This window comes from Neofelis nebulosa, chromosome 11 (genome assembly GCF_028018385.1).
Source record: "Neofelis nebulosa isolate mNeoNeb1 chromosome 11, mNeoNeb1.pri, whole genome shotgun sequence".
Taxonomy (NCBI): Eukaryota; Metazoa; Chordata; class Mammalia; order Carnivora; family Felidae; genus Neofelis; species Neofelis nebulosa.
In genome coordinates, this window is record NC_080792.1 from 17612440 (window position 1) to 17628668 (window position 16229).

At 46.4% G+C, this 16229-nt stretch overlaps 1 protein-coding gene across 14 annotated transcripts in view; it reads right to left on the minus strand.

The window, feature by feature from the left end:
• Positions 1 to 16229, minus strand: part of NEDD4L (NEDD4 like E3 ubiquitin protein ligase) — a 343799-nt gene that overhangs the window by 18079 nt on the left and 309491 nt on the right. For all 14 annotated transcript variants that reach the window (XM_058691969.1, XM_058691970.1, XM_058691971.1 and 11 more), the window contains 5 exons: positions 14980 to 15045; positions 13011 to 13240; positions 11362 to 11483; positions 8943 to 9013; positions 6905 to 7000 (listed from right to left, as the gene is read on the minus strand). In XM_058691969.1, coding sequence (XP_058547952.1) covers positions 6905 to 7000; positions 8943 to 9013; positions 11362 to 11483; positions 13011 to 13240; positions 14980 to 15045 — 585 coding nt within the window. The remainder of the gene's footprint in view (positions 1 to 6904; positions 7001 to 8942; positions 9014 to 11361; positions 11484 to 13010; positions 13241 to 14979; positions 15046 to 16229) is intronic.

Here is a 16229-nt window from a genome sequence, read left to right on the forward strand (position 1 = left end):
ATTTTTTCATCTGCTATCATTCATTTATCAAGAAATTAATTAATTACATTTAACAGAAATGACAGGGTACGCTTATCAAGACTACAGAGATCCAAGTTCGAATGCACTTTGTTTCTGAGAATTCGATTTTATAATCATAAGAAAAGATGCATGGAGTTTCTTTCAAAAAGGCAAAGCACAGGGCCTTAAAAAAATAAAAGCAGCTTCAGAAGCAAGGTTGAGGGATGGATTTCCCTGCTGTTCTGAGAGGCCTTGGCCTTCTGTGTGCATCCAGACACATCCTCATCCACTGCCTGGGCAGGCTCCCTCCCGCAGGGCCACCCAGGATTTTAAGGGCAAAGAGGCTGGAAGCAAGCGTGGCCTTTTCTGCACTTCATGCCGGCCCTAACTCAACATCATGGCGTATAAAGCACTAACTAGCAGAAACCAAGGGAGGAGGGGACTTACTATTTTATAAATAAAATGCTTACTCTTATAAAAATTTTAGGGGGGGGGGAGGAAAAAAAATACCACCCCCAAGTCCCATATTCAACGACAGCTACGTTGATGTTTTGCTGGGATCCCTTTCTGCCTTTCACCCCCCCCCACCCCCATGCATAACTGGCTATTTCTGAGAATGAGCCAAGCCTGCGGAAAGGGTTTTCCAGAGTTAAGTTTCCAGGTCACATCCATCACAAGGGATAGATTGCAATCTGTAATGAAATCTTCTGCTTTGGCGGAGGTCCCCCATCAGTGAGGCCTCACCTCCAGGCCACACACACCCAGGGACAGACTGAGCCTCTCTGGCCCCGAAACTCAGACCTTGTTCTCTGGATTATGCACTTGATTACTGCTCTTGGTCATGATGAGATAGCTTTTTCAGTCAAAGCACATTGGTCATCCATTTTCCTCTCTTTTCTACTTCTCTTTCTTCAGGGAGGGATCTGGTGTCTCTATCACATGACTGAACTCCATTTTCTACCATGTTACTTCAGCTCTTTATTGTCCGCGATGTGGATTTTAATTGTTACTGAAGTTTTAAGTTTTCTTCAAGCTCTTCCTTACTTCCCACTTCCCCTTCTCCACGGCCATGGTCCTGTCTCCCTGGTTCTCCCTGCAGTTGTCTGCCCCTGTCCCGTAAGTGCCACGGCAATCCTCGAGGATGGTGGACGGTTATGTGTGTGGTTGAGATGGGCACGTTTCTTAGAAGACAACCTTTTCAGTTCTTTGACCGCTCTCTAGAGGTTTGTGGACAGTATTCATTTATCCTGCTATATTTTGTAATAAGCCCCCGATGGCTTTTCTTTTCTCCATTTATTCCTCCTCGAAGACTGCACTGCTGTTCCCTTTCAGTGATGGAGGCTCCCCATCACATTCACACCAAGCAAGTCAATACATCCAAGCCCAGTTCTTGGGACTGAGAGGTCTTACGCACAGTTCAGCAACACTAAGGTAGAATTTTTTCCGGGGGCTGCAGTTTCCAGAGAGTCCTAGAATGAGAAGATCAACCACAGGGAGAGAGAACGGGGCATGAAGAGGAGAAAAACACCTCTGGGGCCTCCAAAAGGAACACGTAGTGAGGAAAAAGAGCAGCCAGCCAGCAGGGCTGACTGGAGAGAAACAGTTCTTCCCCACTCTGCTGGTGGGAGTCTAATTACTTCAACCTTTTGGGAAGATCATTTAGCAACAGGCATCAATTTTAATGGGCACAGCATTCCCTGTCATAATACTTTTAGAATTTATACCACAGGGAAAAAACTGGTCAAATGTACAAGATGCATACTCCCAAGATTATGATCATTATGCTGCCTGTGTAGCAAAATAATGAAATAGCCTGCACGCCTAGCGATGGGGCCTGGTAAAAAAAATGCACGGTCTAGGAAATGGAATTCGGTGTAGCCACTTTAATGGAATACATCGACATCTCCTGACATGGAAAGGTATCTGGGATATATTCAAAGCGTATATATGCATCGTACAATTCCATTGTGTAAAAATAAAAAACCTTGTGTGCATGTGCTTACAAAGAATAATTCTGGAAGAACATCAAAATTTTAATCATGAACCTTCTCCAGGTGAGAGGAACTATGGGTGATTTTTATATATAGTTATTGTAACGGTTTACTACTTAAATTACTGTTTTATAATCAGATACATGAATATAATTGTTGTGCAAAGGGAAAAAAAGAGAGGGATCATGCTGTCTGTGCTAAGTAAGGAGGTCAAGCAAGCAGTGAATCTGTGGGCAGCTGTCTGGTTTCATGGTGAATTCTTTTTAATTTTTTTACTTTATTTTTTTGGGGGGAGGTGAGGGAAGGAAGGAGAGAGAGAGGTGGAGAGGGGGAGAGAGAGATAAACACGCAGAATTCAAAGTAGGCTCCAAGCTCTGAGCTGTCAGCATAGAGCCCAACGTGGGGCTTGAACCCATGAACCATCAGATTACAACCTGAGCCAGAGTCAGATGCTCAACCGATGGAGCCACCCAGGAGCCTCTTGTGGTCGATTCTGAGGGCGGGTGTCTCTGGGAGGCAGTGAGGGTGGTTTTCGGGTCTTGCTCCCAGAGCCTGGCAATCGGTGTCTGAGCCCAGGCTTTCGGTGTTCAATCTCCGTCCTGCTTGAGCTCCTCACAGACAGCACTTTAGTGGGTAGTAGGGGCTGCCGTTACCATTCCACTTTTTAAACCGGCTTCCACGGGCCAGACGCAGTTGGCTTCCTGTGGTCCAGGCACAGCGTTAGGCTCGCCACAGGGGCTATCACTAAACTATGCCAAAGAGGCACGTGCCATCACCTTCATTTTCTCACCGAGCAGGGGACTCCGCAGGAAGTGGAGAGAGCCAGGGTCAAGCCTAAGTTCATCTGACTGCGAAGCCCACACCCCGGGGGTGGCACCTGCCTGACCCTCTGCCCGGAGATTTCTCGGGCCAGCCTCCATCTGTGCCCATACACATCTAACCAGCGTCTTGAGCTGCTCTGTTCCCGGAGCTCCCCCCACTTCACACTAAGTTCAGACATGGTGGCTCCAGGAGGGCAGGGACTAAATGTGCTCTTGACTACTTTCTCAGCCTTTTTTCAAGCTCGACCCCTGAAGAGCCCCTTGAGACCCCCTCCCTGCCCCTTTCTTCCCATTAAATCTTAATAAACAGATTCACAGTATACCTCTGGTATATACTGTGTGGCCTTTTGGGAGCAGGGCCACAAACCATTGTAATGGCTGAGACTCTCTTGTTCTCTAGGAACTAGATTTTACCCCCTCCGGGGTGTTATCCCTTCAGTTGAGAATGTACACCTAACGTATGTCTGGCCCCGAAGAATTTTCCTGCAGGCTGCTGCCCATTCTGCTCCCCTCCCTCCTACACGGCTTTGTTAAGAGTCCACCCTTCCAGCGCCTCTGCAAAACCACTGGATCAGATGCTAATTTGCTGAGCAGGCGATGAAGAATTGCTACTCGTTGCAGCTCTGAAAAAGTGACCTCTCCTGCGGGGTATGGGTGCACCTTGTGCAGAAGTGCATGGTTTATTCTTCCTGCTTGGCACAGGAGGACGGCCCAAGAACTGAAATTTGTTCAGTGGCAACATTCATAGGAGGCCCCAGAAACCAGGGGCTCCAAATTCTCGCCAGCCAGGGTGTAACGACAGCAGCTGCAGTTTCTTTCCATGAAACGACGGCTGCCACCCAGCTTTGCGGCCCGATGTTTCCAGTTGTGGAAGGAAAACACGGCGAATGGCACCGAGGACGGCCCGCCGCGTGTGCACTCTGCTTGGGTGGTAACTTCTCGCCGTTGAAGAGAGTATTGTGTTTTGGCACAAGGGAGGCACGAGCTTCCTCTTGGGTTCCAATAAATGGCGACGAGTGGTGCCCAGTTTTGCAGAGGGCCGGGAGAGGGGAGAGGCTTGCACGTTGGTGGAGGCCCATGCTGGTTCAGTCGCTGTTTGGAGCGTCCGCTCAGCACCAGACGCTGCGCGGGTGAGCACACAGTGGTGAGCAAAATGTACACCCAGTGCTGCCACCAGGCTGCACTCAATGCCGCCACCGAATCACACAGATAAACGCACAGACATCCGTGCTACGTGCCACAGGGAGACAGGGACATACTCTGAAGGATTATGGCCGGGGGTCAGGGTCGGTTCCCTTGAGGAAGGGAGGTTTGAGCTGCAGGTAGGAGGCTGTATGTTCCCAAAAGATGCAACACCATGAGCAAAGGTCCTGAGGCGAGAAGGGACCTGGTGTGCTCAAGAAGTCCAAGGAGACCAGACCCAGAGAGCATGAGGGACAGCTCTGTGATGCAAAATGCCATCTGAAGACAGAGAAAATGGGGCAAGGCCACGCAGGACCCTCATGGGGCCAACAAAGAGCTGGATCTTTATCTTTCTGGCAGAGGAATGACACGACGATTGGTCCATCCCAAAAAGACCAGTCTGCCATTATAGGAGGCCACGCTGGAGAGAAAAGCCCAGCTAGGAGTCTACGAGACGAGACGGTAGCTTAGACGTGGGTGTTGGGGTGACGGGAAGGGAAGGACAGACGGATCTGAGAAGTATCTCGGAGTTGGAATGAACAGGGCTAGGGGAGGGACTGGAAATGAGGGATGCGACCAGTACGTGGCTGCTTAATTCCCTCTAAATTTCTTCCCAGAATGCAAAATAGGGAACACGAGTTCCCCGTTAATCAGGTTAGCACTCTGAAAGGGGAAGGCAGTCGTTCAACAAACAGGGCACCTGATCTTTCTCCCTCTCATCTTGTGAGTCTGTTTTCATTACTGTGTTACTCCACCTGATGCAGTCCTAAAGTCAGAAGAATCGACCACCTCAGAGGAGGTCTGAGAATTGTTTTTAATGAATAATTGATAGGGGCGCCTGGGTGGCGCAGTCGGTTAAGCGTCCGACTTCAGCCAGGTCACGATCTCGCGGTCCGTGAGTTCGAGCCCCGCGTCAGGCTCTGGGCTGATGGCTCGGAGCCTGGAGCCTGTTTCCGATTCTGTGTCTCCCTCTCTCTCTGCCCCTCCCCCGTTCATGCTCTGTCTCTCTCTGTCCCAAAAATAAATAGAAAACGTTGAAAAGAAAAAAAAAAAATAATAATTGATATGAACTATAATGATAATCAGAACGTTTATTAGAAGACTACTTAAGAATCCAAACGTCTTGTGCTTGGTTTTTGTTTATTAGGTGGAAACAGTTCCAATTTACCTGTAACCAAGGAAGCTTTCCCAGTGCATCTCTTTCTAACTCTGGCATAGCTAATGTCTTCTGAACTGTGTTATTTAAGTTAGTCATATGGTTTTCTATAAGTGGATATAAGTTTTTTTTTTCTGTCGACACACAAGATTAAGTCTTTCTGGGTTCCTTATTTCTACTCCTTCCTTCATGTGTTAAAAACGAAAGGAAGACAGTTCCAGGATGATGATCCACGTGTTTACCCTTTGAAAATTGGCAGTTAAGACCCTTAAATAGGTCCCGCTTAAAAAACGAAGTCATAGCAATTTCTTCTGTTTTCTCACACTTGGAGTTTCTGTTACTGATAACATTATTAACTAAAGAAGAGAAAAGAAAGAAAGAAACTAAAGAAAACTAGGTTAGTGCTATTCATTCATTTGCTTGGTTAGCATTTAGGAGACCTCCGCTGCATGCTGAGCACTGGAAATACCAAGATGACGTCAGGTTGAGGTCGGCTCACAGGACACAGTAGGTGGGTAACGATCAGGGGACCCGCTGAGAAGAGTTACAGGAGAGAGGGGGGTGAGAATGCGCAGGAAGGGGGACGGCGGCGCACAGACAGCGATCAGGCTCGGAAGCATCTCTGGGGACAGGGTTATAGGCACACAACGGTTGTCAAGGTGAGCAGACAGAGGGGTCAAAAGACAAGGCTAAAGGTGGGCAGCACTGGGTCACAAGCTATGCTTTAAAAAAAAAAAAGGTTTTAATTTAGACTGAAGGTCACAAGATGGTCAACAAAGAATTTTTAAGTGGAAGAATTACAGGATTGTATTTGCTCTCTAAGGCTGTGAACCCAAGAGGGCAGGGACCTGATCTCCTAGCTTCACCTATAAAACTGAGCACAGCAATGTATAAAGCCAGAGGCATTTTTTTGAGAGCAGAGTATACTTTTAATAACCTCTGGAGCAGTAAGGGAAATCAATTTCATTTTCTATCTGACCATCCTTCAGACGGGCTCCACGTCTCATGAATTTCAGGGTCATGTACATTTGGTCTGAGAGATGAGTTACGATCTCTGGGCTTTTGTGAAATGACAGCTACCAGGGTCGGATAATACTATTGAGAAAACCTCCCTAAAAGCACTGTTATCACCAGGGACAAATCAATCAAATGTTTCAGGTTTAAGACAAACACATCCTATGGAACTTTAAGATGAAACTGAAGGTTCCAAGGAGGCACCTGTAGCTTTGATATTGACCTTTATGATTAATTCAGCCTAATGACCGTGTGGGCGCAAAGCAAGATGGGAATGTTACAAAAACCTGAGCCTGCTGAGCCCCAGCAGACAAATTTCACCACGACGGCAGAACCGTTAGGCAGAGAGACCACCCCAAGGCCCCCCAGACATCAGCTATCCTGGTCATGTACTTACACCACTAAGTAAACACACTATTTTTCTGAAGTACTTAAAATTCTAAAACCAAGACCCAAACATTCACGTTCAGATTTGCTTTAGGTGAGAAGGTGTGCTTCAGGCCCCAGAGGCCTCAGAATCAATCTCTAACTTTGCTGGAAGACAGAACAGGCAGGATTTGGGACTTAGCTTCCTGGAAGGACAAGGAGGTACTGATATAAAGAGGTGCTTAATTAACTAATATCTGAAGCTCTCCGAGGTGGCTTCAATGGTCTAGTGAAGGAGTCCTGTCACAGCCCTTCTGTGAAGAAGCCAAGACCCTGAGAATCAAAGAGGGATTCCTGGGGATGCCAGCACCTACCTGTCCAAAATTTTCTTCATCGATACAGAACATGAGGTCCAGTTCAGTGGGATCATTTTCCAAGATCCATTTCAAAGAGTTGTAATATTCACTATCCTATGGAAATGACAGAGAAATTAAGTTCTCCCCAAATACCAATGCATTTGACTTCTTGAAATGATTAAGTCCTTCTAACATGAATCCATTCAGAATGCTCAAGAATTCTATTAGTCGCTAGCATGTTTCCTGCCCTGCTCCAAACCTCCTCTTCCCTTCATTTTAAAATACAAACAAACAAACAAACGTTTTGGTAGTAACAGGGGACTGCAGTTGAACCCTGTCCTCTGTAAAGCACAGAGGAAGCAACCTGCTCTGGGTTGGCAGAAATAAGATCATAAAGTTGAACATGTAGAGAGCAATATACTTCCTACCTTTTTTTTTTTTTTTTGCATTTATTTATTTAGAGAGAGAGGAAGTGCAAGAGAGGGAGGGGCAGAGAGAGAGGGAGGGAGAGAATCAAAAGCAGGCTCTGTGCCTGTGCACTGTTAGCACGGAGCCCTATGTGGGGCTCTATTTCACAAATTGTGAGATCATGACCTGAGCTGAAATCAAGAGTCTGCAGCTTGACCAACTGAGCCACTCAGGCGCTCCAATATACTTCCTATCTTTTTTTTTTTTTTTATTATGAAATTTATTGTCAAATTGGTTTCCATACAACACCCCGTGCTCATCCCAACAGGTGCCCTCCTCGATACCCATCACATACTTCCTATCTTTTAAGGGTAAAAACATCAGAGGAAAATAGGAAAGACAGAGAATGTTCTACTTAAACACCGATGGCTCAACACCCATTCCTGTGCTTTTGCTGTGCTCTCTGCAAGTCCTATAAGCAAACAGGAAGGCTGCTCCGGTGTCAAAGCCAGAACACAAGACCCAAGGGCTTGGATTCCTCTCTCTGGGGCAGGCCCAGGAGCTGCTGGGGAAGGACAGGACAGGCTCGGAGAATGTGTGCCCCAACTGTCAACCAGTGGGATAAAATTTAGACTCTGAAAGAAATCTCTACATTCCTTGCCTCCACATCATACCATAATAAAAGCACAGTGCACAAGTTAAGGTAAAAGCTGAAAAGAAATGTGGCGGATAGGTCTAGCAACTTGCCCACGGAAAAACCAGCTGAGGGGGTGTAAGTGCACGGCCGGATCAGCCTCTCCGTTCACCCAGAGACTGATGAGAACAGCAACTCCCGCTGGTAGGTAAGAAGAACGTGGCTCGTACGCCTAGCTATGGAAGAGACACGGTCACCACCCCCCACAGCAAGGCCAAGGGCTTGCAGATGCTTTCTGATCCAGTGACAGAACGTGAGGGCAGAGCTGCAAATGTCCCAAACGGACAGAGCCTCCTCATGGCCCCCGTGGGTGTGCCACACCCTGGCAAACTCCCACACCCTCGGAGCTGGGGGTGCAGGTGCGGGTAAACAGAAGCAAAAGGTATGTTAGGAGAAGGGTGTCACTTTTGTTTTTGCAGAAAAGCCTTTCAAACCCTAAAATGGTCGGCCTAGATATAGTGCCTTGTCCCATCATTGTCTAAGTGGCTTCCTCCCCTCTCCTCCGTCGGTCACTTCCACATCGGGGGTGACAGTAAATGTTTTTCCCTTCATCTACTTTTTGCCCCATCCCCTTGCCATTTTTTGAGACCAGAAAACAAAGGGACAGCGGATGAATCTCTAAACATCCACAGTAGCAATTTTCGATGGAAAGCAAGAGCTGCAGTGAGGCCCCCCGACGACCTTGGGATTTAATTCGGTCAAACCAGTTCCGGGTGAGTGAGGGAGCTGAGACATGGGTCTACCCACCTCAAGCACCACGGTTACAGGAAATGTGAACAAGAGTTTACTTATCAGAAAAATTAGGGAGATCAATGAACTTCCTGAATAAGTCAAGAACGCTCCCCGTTTCCACTGAATGGCAACACCCACAAAACATCCCTGCTACTGCAACATGGTCCCAGCTACAGTTCTCGAAGGCACGGTGGCCCCTGGGAGTGATCTGTATTTACTCACCACAGATTCCATGTCATTCAGGGTTATCTGCTTTCCCAGCATCATTTTGTAAAATGGTCTAATGAAGAAACCTACAATGTGGTGGAAAACCGTGGGTTAGCTCCAAAGCTTTGATACTGCTGTGCATCAGAGCGTGAAGTCCAAATTAAACTTGCCCTCAGGTTGAATGAGAGGCGGGGCCTGGCCTGGGGGGAGGCGGGGCTCAGGAAGGGGGGCAGCTACACCAGTAGAGATGGTACAGCAGGGAGGGGTCAAAAGGCTCCCGGGAGAGGAGAAGGGCTTCCTCAAGGCCAAGCAGGAGCCTGCAGAGCAAACAAGGCACAGGAACGGGAGGACCACAGAGCACCGGAAGGGGCGGGGCCGGGACTGAGACTAGCCAGGGGTGCGCCTGGGCTGGCGCAGGGCATCCTGGGGAGGGCAGGCCCGAGAAGGGAATGGCAAGCACAGCCGGCAGGGGGTGCTGGAGAGTCAGGCTGCTGCCTGGGTGGACCCAGCGGCCAGGAAAAAGCCAGCCGAAGATTTCATCTTCAACTGCTTTGGCAGTAATCGGGAGAAAACCGGGAAGGGGGCAAGCGGAAAAGAAGGGGACCACTCAGAGGCTGTGCAATCTTCCAGGGGACGGGGGATGAAGGTCTAAGGTGATGGCAGCAAGGCTCCACCACCACTCGTGTGTCCCACAGGGACCCCAACTCGCCTTGCCCAAGGGCAAGACGGCATCACCGACTAGCTCACGCGGGGCCCCCCTTCTCCCCCTCCACCCCGACCTGCTGGCCCATCTGATCTGCCACCGGCCTCTGCTGCAGGTTCCGACTCCTGCTGGAAACCCGCACAAGGGTGTCGTGGGCTGACCTGCAGGGTGCACATGCTCTGCCCACAGGGGCACTGACGTTCTGAGCATCACCCCTCCACCCCCACCCCCACCCCGTGCGCGCTCTGGCTCTTAATTCCTGAAGTAGTAGGTTGTCCCTTTAGCCGCAGTCTCCTCCACTCCCTGACTTGTTCCCGCTACTCCCTCCACTGAGCCTTGGCTCCAAAGCGATCCTAGCTTCTACACACTTAAATCCTACGCCACCATCGAGGCTGTGTGGGCACAGCCTGGTAAACACTCCCTGACCCTCCAAGCCAGGCCACCTTCTCCTTGGACTGCTCGCCGTTCTGTCTGCTAGTGCCTTGACTCTTCTGGTCCCCCCACCCCCAAAACACACACAGAGTAGAAGTTCACTGAGGTCAGGCTGGTATCTTCCACTTTCTATATTTCCCTGCAGCAACCAAGCATGTCTTCTCACTTGGCAGAAGGTAACTCAACTGACCTCTCAGAAGGGGGAAATAATCTATAGCATGACTCCAAGGTTGCAAATGAAAATATATTTATGCATACCATATATATGTTCATATATTTTGCATATACATAAATAATGACTGCAGTTTCCTTCCAATCAGAAAAAAAACTCTCTTTTCCCAACCAAAAATAAGATCTGCAGCGAGAGGATCAAAACCATCTAGCAATTACCAGCAAAAATATATTAAAGGAAAAAGTTCTGAGGGGACATCAATTATTTACCGGAAGGTCTAAGGTTCCATAAACATAATTAACACAATTCTTTGGTAGAGAATCTCCTTTTCTACCGCAATTACAACAACCTCAAATCTTACTCTCTGCCTTCTGTCCTCAACTGTTTCACACCCAAATTGCTCAGAAATATTTCTGACTCTCTTTCTTCACCGAAGATTTCTGTAATGCCCCCTTACAGGCACTTTTGAGGTGACCAAATGCGAAAGAAGCCTCTACTATAAGCCTACAGACCCAGCCAGGGAGGGAGCCGGACTTCTAACTTTGACGGTACGTTGAGTTTCTTCCATGACTTACATGCTCTAAATAATAATGAGATTATTCTGTACCATCTGTTTCAGTAGTGATCCCAGGGTCAAGGTCTTTGCCGAGTTATGGCATTGCTTTGAAATTATTTACAATCTCTTCACATTCAAAAATAATAATTTGGGGACAAATGGAACAATAGCAGGATGCTGGATGGATTAGATCATTTTAATTAACTGTTCAATTAGCTTTTCCATCTGTCACCAAATCTACCTCTTGCTAAAAACAAAAAACAAAAAACCACAAAACAGTTGTTCTGGAAAAGAGAAAATGTCCAAATACAGAATGTTTTGGGCTTCACACTGTAAGTTTAAAAAATTTTTGTTTTAACTGTATAGATACTATGTCTTCAGTGCTCAAATTAGCCTGACACCAGGGAAAAGCATGTCTTTTATGGGCAAACCATAAAAACAATTTATTGAATTACAGAGGGTCAGTGAAACATTTGCTTAAGATCGTGATGTGAAAGATCCAAAGCCTAAATAAGGGGCCGCAAACAGCCCTATCCTGTTTTGGTTACTTCGTGACATTTCAGTAACTTACCATCTAAAAGTTTCCCGTGAAACACTGCCAGACCAGCAACTCTTCCGATAAAAGTGAAGTAAGACAAATGGTCTTCATTACAGAGGCCTGAGTTGGGATTGATCTGAAGTGTGTAGTTGTCCCTTTGGGGAGGGAGAGAGAAGAAAAGTGCCATCATACTTTTAAAAGAGGAAATCCAAGAATCTGAATTCTCCTCTGCCATCCGTCATCACACGTCCCCAAGACACTTGCAAACGTTCTCTACCCAACGGGAAAAGGCATAAGCTAGAACGTGTTTAGTTAGCCCCTTTGTGACCGATTAAGGTCTACAAGAGGAGGGGCACGTGCCCTAACTTACACCATTAGAAACTGTTGATATTTGGCCATTTTTGCTGTACAAAAACGTCAACTTCATACGGGTCAGCCAAATATCTTGGGAGGATGAGAAACACCATATAACAGAGGGGCTGCACGTGGATTGCCAATGGCAGGAGTTCGGTGGCTTGTCTCTGTGAGGGAGAGAATTAATCCCTTTGAGAGGCTTTGGTTTGGAGATTAAAAATTTTCCAATGGTACCGACTCTTGGTCTGACCGCCCCTGTGCCCTGAAAGGCCCCGAGGGCACTGGTAGCAGTATTTGGCTCTCTCAACAACGCAAACCTCAAAATGCTCACATGTATCTAATCAACCTTCCTTGGTCTCAAAATCTGGAGGATCGGTGGCTTTCAAACTGGGCCCCACAGATTTCCCTGGGGGTCTCTGTGGGAATGTGGGTGAGAGGTAAGGGTCTCGCCTCTCCCCACCCCGCCCTCCACTTCAATGGTTTCATCAATGTCACGTAGGGGCTTTCTCACGGGACTTGGAACAACAAGAAACAAAATGGGAAATTCCTGGCTACAGAAACCGAGGTCACCGAAGCTGCCTTCCGAAAGAGCTCCCAAGAGTAGAGCACCAGGTAGACGGTGTGGGAGAACTCAAGTCCCTCAGAGCACAGGCTGCCTTCCAGCAAAGTCAACAACTACTGTACTGGGGTCTCGCATCTCGCCTCAGCCTTTGGAGACTCCACAGCCTGGAAAAGGAATGGCTGGCCTTGTAAGTCATTAGTGTTTTTGATCCTGAAAAAGCAACTACATCTGCCTCAGTTTCTATGTTTGACAAGGATGAAATCCTAGTGCAAGGGAGAATCTGTTTCTGCCCTTATTGGGCCAGGACATGGTCCTTTGGATCCCGAAGAACGGGTCCTCAAAGTTCGCATCATTTGCCTCTGAGTACTGTACCTTCAGAAACCGTTCTTGTTCGTAACATGATGATGAGTTTCTGAAAACTGACAATGACAGATTCTCCTGAATCAACATAACGTTACACATGAAAATTGCCTCTTGCTCTTTACCGTAAGTACCCAGCACATTTTCAATTTCAATGACATGAATCCAAATGACAAGAGAAAACTCATTTTTAGGTGTTCACAGAGTACATTACTTCGCCACGTAGAGTCAGAACCTGTTCTAGACTTACAGGGGGCGGGGGCAGGGACTGAAATCAACGGGTGTTAATTCATCTGGAATGACTGAGCCACATATTCTTCCATTAAGTTTCAATTCACTGCGAATAAAACTGTTTCAGTGGCGGTGGTGGGGGGGGACACATCCTGAGTGCACGCGGCATACTTACGTCGCAGAGTACTCGAAAAGCCCGTAGTAGGGGTTGAACATCTCTTTGGACAGTAGGAAGAACCACTCTCTGGCCACACCCCCATAGTCAAGACCCTTCTCCGATTCAAATTCGATCCACAGTCTAGCTTTCAGGACATCTGGTCTTTTCACAGACATGATTCTCCGATAGGACTCTTCAAAGATGTTATTTCTGTGAAGTTTCATCTCAAACCTATTCGGAATATCAGCCTACACGAAAGAAGAGAGCAAGCAGGTAATCATACAGTAAATATACACCTTACTTTCTAAAAGAAAAAACAACAACAAAGAGTAGAAATGACAACAGCCTTCAAATAAACAAGCTGTGACAAAGAGTTTCCAATGACGATCCTCCCCTTTGTGGATTTTCTTCACCCAGACAGCAAGCCAGCCGTCAGACTGGAGCCAGCAACACAGGAGGCACAAGAGACTACGCCGAGTAGAGGACAATCATCCCCTCCCCCCTTTATGAACAACTGTGGGGGCACTTCTCCACCCACCGGCAACTGAAATATGGTCAACTCTCGATATCGCTTCTGTCAAAAAAAAGAGAGGTTAGTCCGGGTAATCAAAACCCGTAGAACAATCCCCACCTGGTCGAGGTGAGAGCATGCTCAACCCTGGTAGGGCTTCCAGCTGGTAGGTATGATCCAGGATGCCTACAGGGCTAATTTCTGTTGCCACGAGAAGTGGGACCTTGATTATCATGCCACGTTCTGGGGAAGCATCCCAAAGGTCACAGTTCATAAATACGAAAATGAAAAAGCACTCGACTCAAGTTGTGAGTAACCGCTGCCTGGCAAAACGAGGGCCAGGGCTGGCCTTGCTACGACAGTGGATTTGCATCTGGCAAAACGAGGGCCAGGGCTGGCCTTGCTGCGACAGTGGATTTGCAGCGGGGAAGGGGGGCGCACAGGAGATACCACGGTGGAAGTGCCCGGGTGAGACAGGCTAACATCCACAAAGTTCCACTACTATCAGGGGAAATGTAGGTTCCTCACAAAGAAACACTACGTAATTTTATGTGTGCATATCTGAGTCATTTCAAAGGCTAGTATCCATGAGCTACTTGAATCGGAATGCTGGGAGAACAGAGCCCCCAAGTGGGAGCTCCCCGCGGTGGAGACTGTGTCTCCCGCCTCTTTGCATCCCCGGTGCCTTGGCCATAGCTGGGGGCCCAGGAACACTGTGGTGATAGGAGTTGTGGCCAATACCCGCTTCTTCCCGAGGGAAGCCAGGAAATGAAGGCCAGGGCAGGACCCATGAACACACAAATTGAGGAGACAACAGGGAAAACCTGTACCAGAGAGGTGAAGTCAGAGAGTAAAACAGAAGACAAAATGTTGAAGAACTGGGGAAGGTGTGTCAGTAGAAAATATAATTTTGTAATTTAAAACCACCTGTACAAACCTCGTCGGGTTTCCCAGTTTTGTAAAAATCTTACAGGGTTTCCCAAGAGAGAGTTTTAGTCTGAAAATTACACTTGGTCTTAACATGCCAAACATCACAATTTAGTATGGTAAATTCTATTTGTGTTATAATTAAAACTATAGTTTTGAATTTGAAGGGAAGGATGAGAACATTTTTCTAAGTAGGGTCTAGGTTTTATCCCAATGACCATAGGCAAATACACAGGCTTCTCCAGGTTTTTTCGATTAGGTTCTGAATTATTTTATATCCATGACAATCATCTCTATCTTTTCACGTATTACATAAGAAATGACCATTCAGGTGATTTGATATGTAATACTAAGTTAGTCTTCACTTACCATTTCTCTTAAAAAGAAAATTCAGATTGAAGATCCAGGTGGATCAAAATGCAATGGAGAAAGGAAGGTGATATTTTTAGTAAACACATAAAGGTAACACACAAGTCGTTCTCACTGAAGTAACTTTGGTAACTTACAAATGACTAAAACAGCATTTTTGGAAGACATGTTGTTACTCACAGGTTTCTTTAATTTCTTCCTAAAGTAGTCATATTTCTGCTTAAATTCTCTGGAGTAAGGAACAGCCTGGAAGATAAATTTATAAATACAGATAATGTAAATAATACATTTGAAATTTTATGTATACTGAGCCAACATTCAGAGAATTTTATGAATCATAAACCTTAAAACTCTCGCTCTCGAGATTATCACTGAAGTTTATATAATGTCTACATAGCACATGGGAAAATTCTAGAAATGACTGAGGCTAATCAGCATTGAGTGGGGGGCTTTCACCCCTGAAAACAACTGTATTGATATTCAAGAAATCATTTAGGGATATGCCCACATAAACCAAATACACTGTCCACGTGACTTTTGTCTAAATGGGAGTCAGGGTGTAATAATCTTTGTTTTCATTTTTTTGCTGTACGTTTCGATAACAGTTATTGACTATGATTCTTTAACACAAAACCCCAAATGACCGTATAGAGGTCATTTTGAAAAGACTAATCATGCTTTTAAAAACCATGGGGAGGAAATAAAAGGAGAAGGCAGGCCAGTGAACTTATACTGTTAACAAAGAATATAAAATCACGTAGACAGCATTATGGAAAACTCCTTGATTTGGGAGTCAGAAGGTTTGCCTCTTACTAGTTCGTAGTCTTGGGCAGGGATTTCTTTAAATCTGAACGGCTCATCTCTGAAGCCGAGTGATGGTACCAAAGGCATTGCGCTCGATAACTGACTTAGCTATTGTTACTCAAAAGTTCTGGAAATCTCTTCTGGCGAAGTAATAACCTTTTAATGTAGTCATTTAGATACTCTTTACGTGCTATGTTGTAAAGTAGCTTACGATATGTGAGAGCCAGAGCTCTGACTTCTGGCTATTGAAAAGGCTTATAATTTTTTCATGAAGGAGAAAAGACTGGCTTTTGCAGACACGTGGGCATGACTATGACAGCCTCGTATCCAGAAAACCTTGCTGCTTTTTTAGCAAATAGTATGAACTTGGGCAAGAATAGTTCTGCTGGTATCATTTTGGGCTAAGTTAATAAAATACACTGATCCATAGTAGAGTATCTCCAGACTCCAAGCCTTATACCTTACACTTTCGCAAAGAGAAGTGAGGAACAAAAGCTTCCCTCCTTCGTACTATTTTAAGACACAATCACACAAACAATAAGCCAAAACAAAAATAACCACTCTTATAGAAAACAATAATCATGTCCGTGTTCTGCTTTGTAATCCAACAGCGATAAAGACAATGC